At 36.2% G+C, this 21,166-nt stretch overlaps 1 protein-coding gene across 1 annotated transcript; it reads right to left on the minus strand.

Moving 5' to 3' along the window:
- Positions 1-11,283: 11,283 nt before the first annotated feature.
- Positions 11,284-12,687, minus strand: LOC110115972. Its single transcript, XM_020849398.1, has 2 exons — positions 11,957-12,687; positions 11,284-11,848 (listed from the first exon to the last, which is right to left on the minus strand). The coding sequence occupies exons 1-2, from the start codon at positions 12,685-12,687 to the stop codon at positions 11,284-11,286; spliced, it is 1,296 nt and encodes a 431-aa protein (XP_020705057.1).
- Positions 12,688-21,166: the final 8,479 nt, after the last annotated feature.

Here is a 21,166-nt window from a genome sequence, read left to right on the forward strand (position 1 = left end):
CTTTGGTTTGTGGGTCTGATGCTTTAATGTTGCTAGAGCGAGTTCATTATGAATGTGGCTTGGTTTGTGGTTATCATGCTTTGTGTTATGAAATAGTGTCCATAGTTGAAGATTCTAAATTTACTTATATGAAAAGTAGGCGAATTTCAGACATTTGCAGTTTGTCTTATTTTATGGGTCCGTGCATTGAATGTTTTTTTCATTTTCCTATCTTTTAAATTCCTCAGTGAAAAACCTTTTAATAAAAAGCTTTCATTTTTAAAAAATGGAAAAAAGTACGATGAGATCATGACCCAGACACTTAGACATATATGAGCAACAGCAGCTGCAGTACTAATTTCAACTATAACAAGTTATTGTAGAGGATAGTAAATGTTTTTTCCTTTGTTTGCAACTATGTTATCAAGATATGCTTTTCCCCATTCAATAGAGAGGGCAAATTATAAAAGTTTGCCCTTGTTTCAAAAAGTGGATTAGTGAGGAGATTATTTAGAAAAGAACATATTAAGTGTGCTAATTAGATTTTTCCTTTACTGTAAAGCTTATAGTGAATGTGACTTCACATTACTTCAATTGTTGGGCTATTAACGAAATTCCTAACAAGTGCTTTTCACATTACTCAGCTGGACAAAACTCTATTAAAAATAGATTCACTGATCTGTGGCACATTTGTTTCCTTAGCTAGAAAATTGAGTGAAGTGCTTATTTCTACTGTATATCTTGCAGGATTCAGTTCAGTTCAGTTCAGTCTTTTATTGATCATTACATGAACGAAACCCTCTAATTATATAAGTTGATACTTACTTAAAGCAAAACCTAGAAATTTACACAATAAGAAAGTGTTATAAGCATGTTAAGAGTGTTTTAGATGTAAATTTTAATTAAAGGTGTGCAATAGTTAATTGTTTATTGCAATGTTGCAGTTTCTGTATGTATTCATAATAATGTTGAGTGAAAATCAATCACAAGAAACAGCCATGACCGAATTTTTCTATTTCTACAAAGCTATTGAGGAATGTTTCTGTTGTTCAAATTTGTCAGAATATATTATATCAAGAAGAAGAACCTGGTAAAGATAAGTTACATGGTATTTAATGTCTTTAATTTTCAGAAGAATGTATTTATTCATGCTTTATGCTTCATAATTACTGATTTTGTTTAATTTTTGCCACACATTTGAAATGATTGTTTAATTATTATGTTAATTATGTTATATTTCAATAAAATTTGTATTTATTGCATCATCCGATTCAATTTCGGTCGAACTTTTGAACTGTGAACCTCTCTATTTTCATGTTCATTGTTTTTTCCCATTCATTGTCCGATCCGGTTTTAATTGTTTTAAAGAATGGTATGTATTGTCACAAGTTTGTCAAAATGAATGTTAAATTGTTTGGTTAGCTAAAAAAGGAATGCATTATAAAATGATGCAATGTTAAAAGAATATTTTGGAGTAATTTGGATGAATATGAAATAATGCATGTGAATGATTTTTTTTTTTTTTTTTGGGAAGTAATGAATAGTGTAAATTTAAAAAATGGTGGCAGTTGGTGGCAACCAATAGTGGGTGGTTGGTGGTGGTGTTGTCTGATAGAGGTTGTCCCAAATGATAATAGTGGCCCGTGGTGGGTGGTGGCGGCGGTGGTCGACGGTAGCTGCTGGCAGTAGGAGTGGCCGACAGTGGTGGTGGCCTGAGTTGGTGTATGAAACCGTTGGTTGGTTGTGACCGGCTGGTGTTGGTGGCGTTAAAATTTATTGTTCAAAACTAGATGAGTTTAGTTTACTTTAAAAATAAACTAAAATGATTTATACTACATTTACTTTACTTCGCACTATTTAATATTTCAGTCAAAAATTAAAATTTTCAAAACCCCTATATTTGAAATACTTTACATCACTTTATATTTCAACTAAACAACCCCTAAAAAAAATTTATGCCAACGAAAATTGCTTACATGAAAGATTCATGTGAACATAATCAAATAAAATTAGTATCATTATTCCATCCTTTTTGTTGCATGCACTGTTATGTTATATTTTATTATGAATATGATATAATTTACAAAAAGTTGTTCGGATATCACAGTTGGTCATTTGAATCTAATTAAGATTTTTGTTGGGAAAGTTTTTTTTTTCTATTTTCTAAAATAATTTTTTAATAAAAAATTATTTGAACTAGAAATTATTGAAGAGATATGAGTCTTTAACACTGCTTTTGTAGTAGATCCCATAATAGCATAAGGCCAATCTATTCATTTTTTAATCTTTTCAATCCCTGATATGTCTTTAACAGTTCTTTAAGCACGCAAACCTTCCCTTTTGTGAGATAGAGTTTAGTTCTTTGAACATGAAGAAGTGTGGAGCTCTAAACAACTTATAGGAGCCCATGTAGCTTCTAGTTTCCATCATTCAAATTATTGACTTGCCATTGTTAATGATTTGAGTACATTAACAATTTATTTTTCAAGATAGGCTTTAGTATACTCGGTAATAACTTTTTATGGCATTTTGATAAATTTTCTTAACTGAGACTTCGTTTGAGACGGCTTTCGTACTGCTTCTTAAAGCAGTTTTTTAGTACAATAAAGCTGCTTTAAGAAGCTGTAAGAAAATCGTCTCAAACGAAATCTAAATCTTAATTTACTCCTAATTGATTTGCCTTTTTAAACGCAATCTTCACCCTATTCTTTGTGAACTTTGTAGGACTCTATTTCTAACTAAAATCCTTGCTTTATCTCACACCTCTTAATACGAACAAATCTCCTCTCACTTCTTATTTGCGAGCAAGTTCTTGCTTGCTTGCGACTTGCGAGTGAACTTCTGCTCCATAATGACTGCCATTATTTCTATAGAATATTCTACCTTAGATATGTAAGTTTTTGCACGTAGTATATTTCTGTTAATTATGGTATATATATACATTCTCTATAATACTGAGCCCTTGAAAATATAAGAATCATATTATAATATGATGGTGAATTGAGTGTAACATAAGATGTCACACTATTTTATATTGAAGATAATGATAGACTTATGTTGTAGGAAAAATAAGGAGAGAGATGAAAAAAAAAGAGAAGAAAAAGATTAAAAAAACAGAAATGAGAAAAAAAAAGAGGGATTTTTTTTTAAAAAAAAGGGAAAATGAGAAAAAAATGAAAATAAATACATTTTTGTGCCTTTCATCATCGCCATCGCCGACTCCAACCATCGTAAAGGTATAAAATTCCTACTTAAAAATCACACTCTCGAGGCTTGAGACGAGCCGACAAACCTCCATACGCTCTCAGATAGCACGGGTGGAGTGAAATATGTGCGACGCTTGCAACGAGGCGGGTAATCCCTGGAGCGCTCACATAGCGTGAGTGGGACAAAAAAATAAGTACCCATACGTGGGGAAACAACTGTGTTTCTTTTAATAGGTGTCCGAGATCCTTAATTGCTCATGTAGCGTAGCAGGATTGAAGAAAATGACGCCGCAGTTTCACCTAACATTTATCTGAAGCGCTCATGTAGCGTGGAGGAGATGACTGCCTCTTGCTTTTTCTCCTAAATACGGGAGGCTGCTGAAGTTTGGACTGAACAGGGGACATTGAACTCAAAGGACAATATGGGGCTTGACATCAAACAAACAAAACTTGAACTTGCAAACTTTTGAACATCAAAGGATTTACAAATTTGGACTTTAACTTGATTTGAACCAAATAATAAGAACTTGAACTCAAGTCAATAAATAAACAAAGGACCTATTTGAACAAACAATTGAATTTGCTAGGACCATACTTGGACTTAAATCAAACTCAAAGGATGGGAAATCATGCTCCAATTTGATAAATGCACGAGTGAAAAATGAAAATGCCAAAATCGAGTAATAACTTTAATCGTTTGAATGCAATCAAATGACTACCAATAATTAAACAAAAGACTTGCGGATTTCAGCATGACTTGCTTATAATTGATTCTAAATGATTGTAAAAAATGCAATATATTCACAAGCAAAAATTAAGGGGAAAATGAAATAATATGTCTTCAATGAGTTAAATAATTTACTTATAGATGGCAATGAGAAACTACATATAATGACTCCAAACATTGAAGTGTATTCAAATAAACACCATGCACCCAAATGTCAACCATGCAAGTAAATGTACAAGGACTTTTGATAGAAGAAGAATCATGCATATAAATTTTTCGAGAACAATGATGCAAGACCTCCAAATAAGCATCAATGAACAAGACACAATACAAGTGGCAAATAAACCCTCATTGCATATTACAACTTGCTTATAAATGATGAAAGCAAAATGATACGCCCATATCAATTAGTCAGTTCACAAGCAACAAATAAGAATCTAGAGTCAACATGAACTTTCATGAGTGTATACAGGAGACAAGTAGTGAAAGAGGTAACTGATTTACAAGCATGAAGGTGAGCTTATAACACATACAAAGGTCTATCTACAAGTCACTACAAAGAACATTGAACACCACTTGTTGCAATATGAGACCTCTAATAAATGCTGCAATGTATTCATTATAATTATGCCCATCAAAATGCAAATGCTAGCTAACAATGACAACGACATGATTACTCATGCCATAAACCATCAAGTAACGCAATGAATATTTTGTTTGGAGGTATTTGATAATTAGTCATATAATGAATAGAGTGATTTGTTATGATATTATGTACAATGAATGTAGTATGCTCGCAAGCAAATCAAGAGGATTGTGGATGATATAACTTCCTTCCTACCAAAGCTGGCTAATTGGAAAATAAATACATAGTAGACTATCTACAATAAATCACGTATGATGTGGTCTATTGGAAAATAGTAACGACTAAAATGCTATGGATGTTGGAGATCATAGGAAGACACCAGTGCAAAATACATATGCTATTGAAAAATAAAAGCATTAGCAGTCATCTTCCAAACATAGCTAAGTGGACTAAAGTGAGTGTAGTTGTGCATTCATAAGTAAAGCATCATGGGCATGTAACAGGTAAGCCAACATGCAAATAGAACTTCCATGGATGTAGGTATATGACATGCTATTCAGAAGCAAGAATCAAAGATCATAGACGAGATGTAGAAGAAATTGTAACAAATTAAAGCGTCTACAAACCTTATAGCAAGGGACATTGAATATGACAAAATCCTACATTCAACACTGATAAAAATATATATGAATGCACATGTTTTCTATGATTCAAGGTTGACGTACAACAATTGTAATGGTGCTTTGTGACCAGCTTCAAAATACATGTAGATACATTTAGCTCCACAAGAAACAAAGAGTCGATGATATTCTTCATAACACTCATGTAGGAAATGTACAGTAGCCCCTAATACATCCACTTGCAAGAACTGACAAACACTTATAGTGTCTTGAAGATACAGGTAGCAGTTGCTAGAACAATTGAAAGAGGCACAGGATAATACACCAAACCCTAACAAGCCGTGGTGGTTAGCATGCAATGGTTGCATAAATGTTCTCACAGTCGAAATGAAAGGATGAAGCAGTGGTGAATGCAACTATACCAAGGACAAATAGTAGTAAGCAAGCAAATGTATCAGTCTCCAACGAAAATGGGAGAACCGATGTACAACAAATATACACATCTGCAACGAAAATAATCACTAACAACTAATAAATGCTACAACATATTTGCAGTCAATAATCAATCAATGGTTGGGGACTACATTGATTCACTGCAAGTAAAGATTGAAGATATGTAGCGGATGTAGGCTCCTGTGAGTTATCGTAGAAGATCTATTGTACGCTCGATGTGGTGTTCAAAAGCAAAATGCTAAAGAACTACATCAAATACAAGATCCTACGGGCCGGTGTGGGAGACCCGTATACATGTTATATGTTATATGTAAGAAAACGTTGAATGATATGCGGCAAGTGAAAGTGTCTGCGGGCTCTTGTAGAAAACCTAACACACACACTAAGCACTGCATGCAAGCATAATGCAAGAAAATACAATAGATGTAGGTACCTATAGCAATAACAGGAGATTCGTTAGTGCACTGTAGTCCTCATGCATAAAACAACAAGTAGTGCATGACAGTCTACATGTACGAAATGAGAAAATGACCATAGTACGATGTTATACCACTGGATCTGTAACATCACAGTATGATGCTATACCACTGGATCTGTAACACTTATACTAGCAGATAGAAGGCATATATAAGTTCTCAAATGGAATGTTGTGTGCTCGTAATATATCCTATACAACTGAAGTATTCTAAAAATATCCCCGCTGATACGTTATAATATGTATGCACATAGGTACATAAAAGGGCCTGTACAATCACATAAACCGCATGGGCCTCAACGAGCATGATGTAGGAACACACGTGACATATAGGAATGCTGTGTGGATCAATAAATTTGAACACTATCCTCCTAAAAAAGGTAAATAGGAGTCGATAAGGTTCAATAAATAATTATAAAATACCTTCAAACACCTGCATGGGTCCCGACGAACATGTTATTGGTACACACATTACGTCTAGGGATGCAGCGCGGTTTAATAATCTATTGATTAAAAAAAAGAATGAAAGAACAAAAAAAAAATTAAAGAGTTGCATCTCTTCAATGCTTTCTCCGGCCCCACCCCCACCAAGAGACGCAATCCTTCACGCTATCAATTTGGCCCCACTCTAAGCAATTGATCAAGATACAACTCTTGGCTACTGTAACCGATTTTCAGGAATCCAATCAATAAAAAGGGGAGAAATTGAATGAAAAGAAATACCAATTTTAATTGGAGGACGGACTGATCTTTGGCCTTATTGGAGTGACACCTAGTCGAAGGCGTCTTCTGCTTCAAACAGCAGACAAAAATCCCGCCTTCACTTATTTCATTCGACAACCTAAACTCCACACGCCGGTCTGCGACACCGCCTCAAACTAAACTCGCTGTTGATCACGAACCCTTCTCCAATCTCGTAATCAATATCTTATCTACAGGTAAATCAAGTCGGTCGCCCTTGATCTCATCTGTATGCTCCCGTCCGCTTAGCCTTTGCCCCTGTAATTGCTATCCGTTTGCACGCAAGCCAACACATATGATTTCTTTTTTTTTGGAGAACCCGGGGCTTAAAGCCCATGTATTAAGAAAAAAGTAACAAATTACATGTAAACCTTTGAAAAGAAAAACTAAGAAATAACTAAACAAAAATACACAAAGACAGCAGCAAGAAGAAAATAGGATAAAAGGCAAAAAATAGACTCAGAATGTAAGCACAGTCTCATTCATCATGCATAATCTGTATAAAGATAGATGGAGTCCAGGCGGTTTCACTGGTTGCCCGAAAAACCAACACCCGCATTAGTTAGATTGGCCGTCGCAGCACATCCGGCCTGCCCATAAAGAATCCCAAAAACTAGCAAGGTTGCCACACAGGCCCTCCATTGCTCGGAGAGACTGGCTTTGCTCATCATATTCTGAATGCCAATTGTCCACCCATCTTGCCAGCTAGAATCTTTGCAGCCAACCCGAGAATACAGCGTTAAGAGGTCCACATATAATCTGGGATGAGGAAATAACATCCAAACCTCACAAACCCAGAAATCAGTTACCCGAGTCCAAAAAGGATCAAAAAACAAAAGCTGAGCCCGCTCTATGCACGTGGAAAGAAGCAGAAATCCAATTTTGACATAACAAAATGCATAAGATAAATGGTCATACTCCATCCAGTAAATAGAACCTGGAGGCAGATTAGATGCCCAAATAATCCAGTTGTGAAGTTGTATTGTGTTACCATTTAACCATTTTCAATCTAATAGCCGCATAGATGTTGCATATAACTTTAGCCACATTGTTTCTAGAATTTGAGAATCGACGGTTATTTCTTTCCCTCCAAATGTGTTACGTAATGCAGCTAATGGCTAAAAAATAAGCACTCTTACCAGAACTATTTAATGTTTCAGAGTTTTCAATAAAATCCAACGCTTGAGGCAGAGTAGGCCTGAGTAAGAAGCTGCTGAATGCCGGCAGAATTTTCTTAAGTATATAAAAAGAGAAGTCACAATCAAAAAATAAATGAGGATGATTCTCAGCGTGTCCCAAACAAAGGGAGCAGTTAACAGGAACCGAAATGCCTCTCAGGAGAAGGTTGTCGGCCATTTTTAGTTTGCCAATCCGAGCCATCCAGGTAAAACATGCATACTTCAGGGCATAATTCTTATGCCAAATGGATCTATACCAATCAACCTTAGGTAAATGAGAGTAAAAAAATTCAGTAAAATTTTTGAAATCCCATTTAGAGTTTCCATTCCATAAGACTTCGTTGGTGCCTTTGATATCCACAGATTTTATAGTGTCATGAATACTAGGATGAAAATGATTAGGAAGATACCAGGAATCATTCCTAAAATAGTCCTTGATTAACATATCATCCAATCCCGGCATATAAATGATGTCCCCAAACGCATTTCCATTAATCAACGGGTCCCAAAGGAACGAAAAGGTGCTGTGATTGGCAACAGAAAATTGTAAAAGCCTTTTGATCTTAGAGAATGTTTCAGTGATTCTGCGCCAGGTTTTAGAGGCAGTAGAGGTCGGGTGTTTCAAAGGAGAAATATGTTTAGCTTTATACCAGCAGGTAAGCAAGTTTTGATTGTTATAAAATCTACCAACTATAGAACAAAACACTCCAAAGTAAAGTGCATCAATAGAAGGTATGCCAAGGCCCCCAGCATCTTTAGGAATGTTGACTTGAGACCACGAAATGAGATGTAGTTTCCTCTCCACCAAATTATTGTGAAATAAGAACTTAGAGCAAAGTTTGTTTATGGTATCGCAGCAGCCCTTAGGAATGATGGACCCTCTAATCCAATAAGCAATTGAATTGATGATGGTAAATTTAAGAAATTGCACCCTACCTGCAAAAGAAAGAAACTTGTTTTTCCAACCAGCAAGTAGAGCAGAAATTTTGCTCAGTAGTGGTTGAAAGTGAGTGGTTTTAAGTCTTTTAGGTGAGATGGGAATACCAAGATAAGTAAGGTGGAGATTGATGTTGTGGATCCCAAGTTCCTCACATATGGTTTGATTGTTAGGATCATTTGAAGAAAAAATTATAGCGCTCTTGCTAGGATTGATATGCAGACCCGAAATAGTGGCAAAATGTTTCAGACAGGTTTTAAGCATATTGGCATTTTCTCTACTGGATTCCCCCATCATCAGAAGATCATCGGCATACATCAAGTGATTGATGTAAAAATCTTTGCAGTAAATGCCCTTGAAATTGTGTGGATAAGCTGGGTCGGTGAGGATGTTGGATAAGCCATCCATGGCAATACAAAAGAGAAGAGGAGACAAGGGGCAACCTTGTCTAAGACCCGAGCTAGATTTGAAAAATCCCTCAAGGGATCCGTTTAAACAGATGGAGAAATGAACATCACTAATGCATCCTTTGATCCAGTTGACAAAGAGTTGAGGGAAACCTTTCTGTAAGAGTCTTGCAATGATGAATTCCCTGGATATAGAGTCAAAAGCCTTCTTAATATCCAATTTCGCACAAAACATCTTGTTTTTTCCCTTGAAATCTCTAAGCAATTCAGCAGCTAAAATGATATTATCAGTCGAGCATCTATTGGCTATGAAACCAGATTGACTTTCGTGAATTATATGTTGAAGAGTAACTTTGAGTCTATTGGCAATGACTTTAGCAACAATTTTGTATAGGACATTGCAAAGTGAAATGGGTCTAAAGTCACTTAAGTTGGAAGCATGAGAGCACTTAGGTATTAAAGCAATAGCAGTTGCCTTAACACCTCTCGGAAGAGAGCCAGTAGAAAAAAAATTCCCAACAGCATTGAATACTTGTAAGCCAATAATATGCCAAGATTTCCTATAGAAAGCATATGTGAAACCATTGGGTCGTGGAGCTGTGTTTTCATTACCTTCAAAAACCGCCTTCTTGACTTCATCAAAAGTCAAAGAGGCCACCAAGTCTTCACTACAATGAGAAGGCAGAAGCTTACCACTAGGAATATCCAGAGGAAGTTGAAGGTCAGGATGAGAAGAATTAAATAATCCCTCAAAATGATTAATGACAGTAGAAGAAATGTCATTAAATTTAGTGAAATGCCCATCAGGAGTATTGATCTCCTTAATATTGTTCTTGTTATTTCTGCTTCTAATATGGGCAAATAAAAACCCAAGGTCATCTTCTCCTTTAGTTAGCCATAACACTTTAGCTCTCTGAGCTATCCAAGAAGTCCAAAGGTTTTGAAAAGTAGCAAGCTTCTCATTACTATTCTTCAAATCCTGATTTAGATCCAAATCCAGAGGTTGGGTTTGAAGTTGCTCCAAACAAAGTTGTTGCTTGCTTTTAATTTCCAAAAGAGCATTAGAAAGATAAGAAGAGGATGCCCAATTTTTATTTTTTAAAGATCTCTTAAGAGTTTGTAAGCTATGGGCAAAGGAAGCCAAGGGGCTTCTATCAGATCTGGATGAGAAAGCAGACATAACATCATCCCAAAAACCCTCCATATTTATCCAATAATTCTTGAACATGAATCTGACCGATAAAGCTTTTTTATGATACGAATTGAAAATAATAGGGGAGTGATCAGAACCAAGATGTGATTCCACCCTGTAGTAAGCATGAGGAAAAACATCCAATAAAGCATTGTTCACCAGGACTCTGTCAAACTTGATGTGGATGGGGTTATCCACTCTTTGATTGAACCAAGTATAGTATAGACCCGTAGAAGAAAGATCTTGCACCCCGCAATTAAAAATAAAGCTATTGAGTTCACCCAATCTACTAGAAGTAGAAACAGTGCCACCAGCTTTTTCAGTTTCATATCTGTAGCAATTGAAATCTCCCAAAATGACCCAAGGTTGGTCTAAAGGGGGTGAAGAAGCTATGATCTGATCCCAAAGTTTTTTCCGGTCCTCCACAGAGTTAGCAGCATAGATGACTGTAAGAAAAATCGGAGGGAATGATCCCACAGAGAGAATACCATGGATGTGTTGGAAGGAGGAAGCAATAGGATTAAAGGATAAAACCGACTCATCCCATTTTATCCAAATCCTGCCCAAAACAGAGTCCCCAAAATTGTTGCAATTCCCTTCATTCTCAAAGAGACGATGAGAACGTTGAAACCACAGGTCATCAGAAGAAGCAAGAGAAATTTTTGCTTCCAAAATACATAACATCTTGAGATTTAAAGAAGAAATCAAAGACTTGCAAAAACTGACTTTGTCAGGGTTGTTAAACCCCCTAACATTCCAACTAGCAAATTTAGGTAAGGACATTATGGTTTGTGACCTTTGGCCTTCTTGGCCGATTTTGCTTTCGGTGGCTTAGACTTGATAGGAGATTTACCTTTTTCACTAGTAGATCTGGTATTGTGACAGATTTTTTCAGAGAGGTTTTGATTCTTAGATTGAGGGGAAGAATCATCATCAGCAAAAGAGAAGGATGAGCTTTCTTTTTCTGAAATAGAATCAGTGGATTCTGGAGGAATTTGATCTTCTGTTTGCAAAGAAGCAAACTTGTTTAAGAGGGGAATTTTTGGGGGTTGACTTAATTTGGGAGAAGAGGGAAAACCTGATGAAGAGGTATCATCAGTCGGTGAATTGAGATTGGGAAGAAGAGCAGTTTTAGGATTGTTAGAAATCACAGTTCCTTTATCAGTATGTTGATTAACCAACAGCTGATCCGAGGATGGAGAATTCTGGATTTGTTCAGGGACAGGATTTTGGACATTCAAAGGTTGGTCAGCCAACGGCTGGACCAGAGAATTTGGGGATGGAAGCAGAGCAGGAGACGGATTGGTAGAGTTATTTGGTTTTGGAGGAGGTATCTTAGAATGAGGTCTTTGAGGTCGATTACCAGGTTGTCAGGAGGTGCTTCTGTCGCGATTTTTGAAATATTGTGGAGGGAGAATAGGTTGTGGGTTTGGATTTTTGGGACAGAGAGAAAACGGGTGAATCAAGGACCCGCAGCCTTCACACTTATCAGGCTTCCAATCATATAAAACTTTCAGTATTAAATCTTCACCTTCGATTTCAATCGGAATTTCATCCGGCAAAATCGAGTCTTTCGTGACAAGCACGCAAACCCTAGCAAACGTTAATCTAGAACGATTTGCAGTGAGAGAATCAACAGAAATCGGAATACCAATATAACTGGAGATTTTAGAAATACCAGTTGGAGTCCAGAGAGCCAGGGGGAAGTCAACTATTTTTATCCATACCGGAATCGGAGCATCCTCGTCACGCTTCGGCTTAAATTTTGGGGACCATCGCTGCAAGATGAAAGGTTTGCCAAGAAGGAACCATGGTCCTCCCGAAAGTACCATCTCCAGATCTTCCTCAGTCGAGAATTTTAGCAAGAAAAAGCCATCCGCAAGCGAGAGAAGAGACAAAGATCCCTTTAGCTGCCAAAGCTTCAGCATAGCCTTAAGCAACCGTTCATAATAGGGACGAGGACCCAACGAATAACCAATCAACGCAGATGTCCAAATGGATTTCCCTTCCGAAAGATCATCAGCTTTGAACGAAAGCTTATGGGAAGGAGTGAAGTAGGTTACCGGGAAAGGAGTCGGTTTAGACGAAGATGCCGAAACATTAGCAGCATAGGAGACGCCCCCAGCATGGGGACCAGTCGTAGTGGATGTGGTAAGTGGTGGAAAGTCCAGTGGAGATGCGGCCATCGGGAGGGGGAAGCCCTCCCAGGCGATGGAAGAGAAGGAAAAACGTGAGCGGCGCAAACCCTAGAGCATATCGCAAAACCCTAATCAAAACATCAATATAGCAGATCCTTGAAGAAAACTTCAGTCGGTTAAAATTAATAAAAAATATTAAATAACAGAGGATCAATTGAAAGTCACACACACATGATTTCTCACTACGCACTCAGCCTTTTGTCGTGAAATTACACTACTTAATAATATATACAAGTATTGGGGCGGTCAGTTGGGGGATATAACAACCAAATATTCGGCATGCAAGATTATGTGTAAATTAATTAAATCAATTCAATCGAGCATACAACTGCAGGCTAAAAATTTTAATAATTAGAGACCTCGCACCGTTGATTTTAAATCCGGGCGGGAAGAATTTCAAGTGAAACCCTCGTGTCGTCGATCTTAGATCCGACCGAGATGAAATTGAAGACATCGTGTCATCGACCTTATGTCTGACCGAGATGGTTTTAAATTGAAGACCTCGTGTCGTCGACCTTAGGTCCAGCCGGGATGGCTCCAAATTCAAGACCTCGCGTCGTTGACCATTAGTTTGACCCGAGGTGATTTAAATTCAAGGTCTCGTGCCGTCGACCTTAGGTCTGGCCGGGAATAAAATAACGGCAAAAGCCGTCCCGATTTCTCCTTCAATAGGGAGGTGATGATGTGAGTCTGCCGAAATTTCTCGGAAAGCTGCCAAAATTTTCTTGATTTATATGAAAAGGTGCTTAATAGCCTTCAGCCACACAATTTTCTAAAAACATATGAGCATTTGTATAAAATAGTTTTTTTTAATAAAAAAAAATCTAAATGTGAATTGAATTTTATAAATTAAATCATTTTTTTATATATGAATCAAACTTTTATACATTATATTTAAAAAAAAAAATCAAATCAGATTTTGTAAAGGTGGATGAGCAATGTCAATTTGATCTTTTACCTTTAAAAAAAAAAAAATTGAATTTGAAACATTGCATGAAGACGAAAACTCTTTCACATTTAAAAAAAAAAAAGAGATTTTGGGGAGGTGAGATCATCCATGGACTCATGTACTATGAGATATGTATTGGTGTTGCCTTCTCCATTTTGTTCCATGTTTAGCTTTGGGTACTTTAATCCATTACAAAGTCAATGCTTTTCTCAATGATTTCTTTCCAATATAAATGTGAGCATATCGTCCCAACAGGAAATGAGAAAACATTGCTCCAGCTAAGAATAATTTCTTATTTGAAAAAAACGTCTCCCAAAACTTTATTATTATTATCCTCATGCAATAATCAAGAGAAACAAAAAATTAATCTGCACCTATATTTTGTTCAATAAAAAAAGGAGCACAAGAAATGGCTCAACAAATCTCTCATATTGTATCAACCCTTGAACATTCAAATCCATTCAAAAGATCAAAAGAGCAAAAAAAAAAAAATTAAAATTAAAATAAAGGAAGTTTTTGTATATTGTGGTGATAAACAAATACAATCAATCATGCATTCTCTGTGGTGCTGGCTATCACAATGGTGGGCTTTGTTTGAAGGATCAGAATCTGGTTGAGGGTCTTTTTTTGCAGGGAGATCTTCAACTTCTTTGCAGCACAAATACTCTTATACATGGAGTTAACTTACTTGTGCATGCCGTAGTGATTAAATCAACTCAATATTTCAATAAGAAAAAGGTGTCTCTACTTGGAATACGAGCAATTTATGATATTACAGACATGTTGCAAGAAATTAGTGTTTCGCCCATTTAACCTATGTTCAAACTAATCAACACACAAAAATTTAAACAAAATAATTCAACTCAAAAAATAACTTAACTCAAATCTCAATTACAACTTTCACAACAACTCTTAAGACTCCCCACAACACAAATTGGAACTCTTTAACAAAAACAAAACAACCAACAAATCCTCCAAAGTTTCTACTGTGTCAGCTCATACAGGTACTTGTGAGCTCCATCCTCTACAACTGCAAGCCCTGGGTACTTTAACTATTGGCTATGAACACCTGCAAACAAGGAAAAGAAAAGTCAGTATATCATAAATAAATTGAATGAATGTTGATAAATCTAAGCTACTGCAGGTAGAACAGAGTACTGGAAAGCAAGAAAAGCTAAGTATAAAAAAGCTAGTATAGCAAAAGTGCTAGAAAATAGGCAGAGTTGTGGACTACTGTAGTAAGAAAAAGACTACAAGCATAGAATAACTAAAACACTAACTCAGTGTCAAAACCCGTAAATGCAAAAACTACAAATTAAAACCAACTTACAACCTTTTCAAATTCTCTAAATAATAAATCATAAACAACTGACATCCTCTTAACAAAAATAATAAAATTCAAACCAGTGGGCAGCCTTGTTTATAAGAACTTGGTTTTAAGACTCACTTCCCAACAACTTTTGTAGGAAAGTCATAAGCCCGATCTTAGGGAAATTTTTTGGTAAAATTGACCTAACTCCTAACCCTTAATTAAAACCCCCTGCCACTTCTAATAGAAGCCGTAAGTCTGACATTTAAGGGAAGTGTTTGGGTGATAATACAAACCTAGACCCCTCACTCGGGCATCCTGGTCTATAACGGCTAGGTTGTAAGACCCACTAATTAGGCTATTTAGCTTACAGGGCTAAGTCATAAGACATGCAACTTCTAAGGAAGTCATAAGCCCCTATACAAATCAAATCACATGGGCAACTCCTAATTAGAGTTGTAAGCCCCAAACTAAACAAATTAACGGACAAATTTTAAGGAAGCCTTAAGCCCCATTCCAAATTAAATCCCTGGGCTACTTTCTACGAAAGTCGTATGTCCCAACCTAAATTTAAATCACTGGGTTACTTCTAAATAAAGTCATAAATCCCAAACTAAATAAATCCCTGGGTATTCTAATAGATGTAAATCCTAAAAAAATCTAACAAAATTAAAACCCACATTTAACCACTTCAGTCTACTCAGTATCCCTAAGAGGAGACAACTCATGACTGCTAATCAGATTCCCTGGACACTACAATCAATGATTATTAGTGTTGGTAAACTGAAAAACTACGGTATACCCAGGATGACAGAATCATGGGATCTTGATCGAGTTTACCTCCATCTTCCCACATTGAGATTGAAATATATCTAAAATTTATTCATCCTTAATCAAGATTTCTCTCTTACGTGTTAAGAGGGGTAATTAACTATGAGTGCTTGCACTCATGGGAAGTAAGAACTCTAGATCTATAAACCCTGAGACTACCCTCAAGGAAAATCTGGTTAACTTTAATCTGACTTAAGAGAAATAGAATCCCACGACTGTATAGCAGGATTCATACATTTGTGCCATTTTTTTTGAGCCAACAGATTTCTGGCGACTCCGCTGATGATTAATTTTCTCCCCATCTTTGGCTGAAAAGAAAACTTATATTTAGTCTTAAGTAACAAAACATCTAGAAATAAATATAAATTTTTATTCAACATAGTCTTGTGTTTTCTTTTATAGTGGAATTTAGCTCAACTGTAATTCCTATAAGTTCTGTTGATAAGTTGCTGAACATGATGCTTGTGAACTCATTCATGATTATGAAACTGGGCGAAGGAGCAAAAGTACAATTCCCTCAGGTCATTATGAACACAAGATATATCGTAGCAATTATTCAATGCAGAACTATTTCTGAAGTCATACAGTTCTAGCAATTCCTTTATGAGAATATTGCTGAAGTACTAACTATTAAGGGTGCTGCTAAAAAGTCTACTATTAAAGTTGTTAGTGAAAAGGCTCCCAAGCGAGCCTCTGTGTTTTCAAGGCTCTTTATAATACATATTGCTGCTCCGATCTTTCAAAAGAAAACTTCTGATTCAAAGCTAAAGTGGGTTGTCATCATTCAGCCATTCATAATAAAATTTCTGAAGAGTACAATGCTAAAATTTTCGATGCAAGCGCTAAGCTTTCCAGGAAAGCTAGAAAGAAGGCCAATGCTCTCTTACGAGCTAATGGATGGGTTCCCAATACACTTCAAGAATCATCATCGCAGTTAGAAATAAATGTACCAACCAATAATGGTTTTGAGCTGTTAAAATGGATATAAAGAAATGATAACCAAGGTGAATTAAAGAAGTCTTTATGGGAGACTTCATGTCAACAACCACAACCATCAAAGAAGGAAGAATCTGCATCTTCCAATATATATAAAATTCTGAAGGCTGTCAATGACAGAAATTTATAAAGAAGGCTAACAAAATCTGTCAATGAAGTCATCTCTTTCAATGTGGCTCGACCTCAAAATAACAAATTTTCAGCAAGACCTTCTAGAGAGGAGTTTAAACATCCTCCATACAACTGAGAACCAAGAGAATTCTATTTTAATATGGGTCAATACCCATATTACGGAAAAAAAATAGTTGGGAGAGACTTCTGATAATTTATATGCAAGAGACTATAACAAAAGATATTAGGAACGAAGGCCTCAACAATGGTATCATGGATCTGACCATTCAAATGTACATTCTGATGTTGGTCGTCATCGGTATGTGACTCCAAGAAGATAGCAAGTTTGGGTTCCAAAAAGACCCAAATATCCTTGAGCTCAGAAAGATGATCTTGATCAAGAAATCTATAAAGGGCGATTTAAATCTCATGTCCAGAAGTTATTTCCTCATAAGGAGACTTCTTTTGATGTGCTTACACCAAAAGAGGGAAACTGTCACGTTTACAAAGAATCCCCCGATTCTCCAGTCATACATTGGAAGCGGCGGTCCCAACTTGAAAATTACCATGAGTTGAATTAAGATGATAATTACTATAAAGATGATGTAGAAGTGGAAGGGTGTATTGTTCCCATGGACATTGAAGTCATTTGAATGGTTGATCATATACCTGATCGAGTTAATCAGCTGTATACTCGTAAAATTGCAGTGTTGAATTTGCAAAATGAAGAACAACTATGAGATGACCAAGAACAAGCAACAACTATGAATAAAACACCCCCACATTCAGAAGAGGTTGAAAAGGGAGAAACTAAAGATATTGTGAGAAGGTTGTAACATGAAATACAACTCCTCCAACAGAATAAAGATCAAGAAATTAATCATTTGAACATTCTCCTTGATGAAATGAGTATAATAATGAAATAACTACTTCGACAACTTGGCCCAGAAGTTGTAATTGGCCAAGTACAAGTTACAAATGTGTAATCAATATTGCTCGTCTAGCAGTATATGCTAAAGATCCTCAAAGAATTCTTCATGATCTAGATACTCCTAAAGAAGTACTAGAAGGTCAACATGAAGTGGGTAAGATGGTTAGTAAGACTGAATCGAAGATCTTATCAGCCAAAAAAAAAAAAGAGTAAAAGTAGTCATTGGTTTTGAAACTACTGAAGCCTTGGTGGGTAAAAGTTGTCTCGTACTATTTGCAAAACTACAATGCGAGCCACCACATATTCACTAGTTTTTGGAATTGGGGCAATATTACCTCTCGAGGTTGAATTGTCATAGCTTTGTATTATTGTTCAATACAAAGTAACCAAAGAAAAAAATGATCTTCCACGACTGGAAGAACTTGAAGCTCTTGATGAAGTTCAACTTCAAAGCTCAATAAAGTCTAGAATCCTATAAAGCAAGAATGATTAGTGCATATAATCGAATGATTCGTATTAGAAGCTTCAAAGAGGGTGAACTTGTTCTAGTTCGCTGAAGAGCTATAATCTCTCACTGTTGCCTTGGCAACATATTTGATTCAATCTAGGAAGGACACCTTCATCATTGAAATAGTGTATGAAGGAGGAGCCTATAAACTGATAGATCTAAAAGGTCAAAGATCCATGCCACTAATTAATGGTCAATATCTAAATAAATATCATACATAAAAAAAATGTTATGTATCAAAATTTGCCCACTAGGCAAAATCATCTCAATTGCCTCTTGAAAGACAGGAGATAATTTATATATTCTTCTACAATGAGGGACACAAATTAAATCCCCTCGTGAAAAATAAGACGTAATTTTTATATTCTCATTCAATGCAGAAGATAAATTCAAGCCCCTCCTGAAAGACAAGAGACAATTTTTATATTTATCCTCCAATGAGCCAAAGAAATTCAATCCACTCCTGAAAGACGGGAGGCATTTTTTTATATTCTCCTATGATGTAGGAGATAAATTCAATCCCCTCCTGAAATACATGAGGCAATTTTTATGTTCTCCAACAATGCATGAGATAAATTCAATTCCCTCCTAGAAAATAGGAGGCAATTTTTTATATTATCCTGCAATACGGGAGATAAATTCAACCCCCCCTGAAAGAAAGTAGTCAATTTTTTATAATTGTCTACAAAGAAAGAGATAAATTCAATCCCCTCCTAAAAAGTCAGGAGGCAATTTTATCCCCTTTACTAAATAAAAATAAGGAAACTATGAAAACTTCTATGCTCATAAACCTAAGTGTCGAGCTAAATCCATAAAGTTCAAGAAGCCTAAGGGCCGAACTTTAAAATCTCATATGCTTATAAACTTAAGGGTCGAGTTAAATCCACAAAGTTCAATAAACCTAAGAGCTAAACTTTGAAATCGCCTATGCTTATAAACCTAATGGTCAATCTAAATCCTATTGGTTCAATAAGCCTAAGGGCCAAGCCTTTGAAACCTTCTACGCTCATAAACCTGAAGGTCGAGCTAAAACACACAAAGTTCAACAAGTCTAAGTGTAGAACATTGAAATCTTTTATGCTCATAAACCTAAGGGTCAACATAAATCCATAAAGTTTAACAAACCTAAGGGCCAAACTTTGAAATCTTATATGCTAATAAACCTAAGGGTCGAGCTAAACCCATTGGTTAAATTAGTCGACCCTTTGAAACTTTCTATGCTAAAAAACCTAAAGGCCGAGCTAAAACACACAAAGTTCAACAAGCCTAAGGGCTGAACTTTAAAATCTTTTACGCTCATAAACATAAGGGTTGAGCTAAATCCACAAAGTTTAACAAGCCTAAGGCCGAACTTTAAAATCTTCTATGCTCATAAACCTAAAAGGTCAAGCTATTTCTATCAACCTACATAAGGGTTGGAAGTCAATTACAGATTACCAAGTCAAAGTGTCGAACTTTTAAACCATGCTCATAAACCTAAGGGTCTAGCTACTTTAATCAATTTAAATGATCGAAAAAAAAAGATAGCGTTAAACATAAAATTTTAAATATGTTCAAAAATATTACAACGAATCTATTGTGTGAAAGTCATACAACAAATTCGTTGGGAGATACTTTGTTGACTAAAAAAATGAATGAAAGAACCAAAAAAAAAAAAATTAAAGAGTTGCATCTCTTCGATGCTTTCTCTGGCCCCACCTCACCAAGAGACGCAATCATTCATGCTATTAATTTGGCTTCACTCTAAGCAATTAATCGTCGAAAAGATACAACTCTTGACTACTATCACTGATTTTCAAGAATCTAATCAATAAAAAGGGGAGAAAATGAATGAAAAGAGATATAATTTTAATTGGAGGACGGACTGATCTTTGGCCTTGTTTGAGTGACACCTAGTCGAAGGCCTCTTCTTGTTTCATCCGACACCCCAAACCTCCGACTGCAAACTCGCTGTCGATCACAAACCCTTCTCCAATCCCGAAATCAATATCTTATCTACAGGTAAATCACGTCGGTCGCCCTTGATCTCGTCTGTATGCTCCCGTCAGCTTAGCCTTTGCCCCTGTAATTGCTATCCGTTTGCACGCAAGCTAACACGTATGATTTCTCACTACGCACTCAGCCTTTTGTCGTGAAATTACACTGCTTAATAATATATACAACTATTTAAGCAAAATATTATAATGTTATGCTAAAAATCTTTCATTTGAGAAATGAATACATTGTTCTGATAGAAGGATCCTGCATCAAATCCATGTAATAATTGTGTCTTTTTTGCTTTGAAACCATAAATCCCTAAGAAATATTAATATTATATGTATAAAAAAACCTAATGTTCTCGGCATGCAAGATTTGGTGTAAATTAATTAAATCAATTCAATCGAGCATACAGTTGCAGGCTAAAAATTTTAATATCTAGAGACTTCGCACCGTTGATTTTAAATCCAGTCGGGAAGAATTTCAAGTTAAGCCATCGTGTCGTCGATCTTAGATCCGATCGAGATGAAATTGAAGGCCTCGTGTCATCGACCTTAGGTCCGACCGAGCTGGTTTTAAATTAAAAACCTCGTGTCGTCGACCTTAGGTCCGGCCGGGATGGTTCCAAATTCAAGACCTCGCTTCGTTGACTTTAAGTTTGACTGTGATGGTTTAAATTCAAGGCCTCGCGCCGTCGTACTTAGGTTTGGCCGGGAAGAAAATAACGGCAAATGCCGTCTCGATTTCTCTCTTGGTGGGGGGAGGTGATGCTGTGATTTGCATGACGAAGAAAACTCTTCCACATTAAAAAAAAAAAAGAGATTTTGGGGAGATGAGATCATCCATGGACTCATG

This window comes from Dendrobium catenatum, unplaced genomic scaffold (genome assembly GCF_001605985.2).
Source record: "Dendrobium catenatum unplaced genomic scaffold, ASM160598v2 fragScaff_scaffold_594, whole genome shotgun sequence".
NCBI classification, from domain to species: domain Eukaryota; kingdom Viridiplantae; phylum Streptophyta; class Magnoliopsida; order Asparagales; family Orchidaceae; genus Dendrobium; species Dendrobium catenatum.

Excerpts from the sequence above, each read along its gene's own strand:
- LOC110115972 (XM_020849398.1), bottom strand. The coding sequence starts at position 12,687 with ATGGCCGCATCTCCACTGGACTTTCCACCACTTACCACATCCACTACG. Across the intron at positions 11,849-11,956 it reads TGCGGGTCCTTGATTCACCC|ACCTCATTCTAAGATACCTC; the intron begins GTTTTCTCTCTG and ends TCGACCTCAAAG.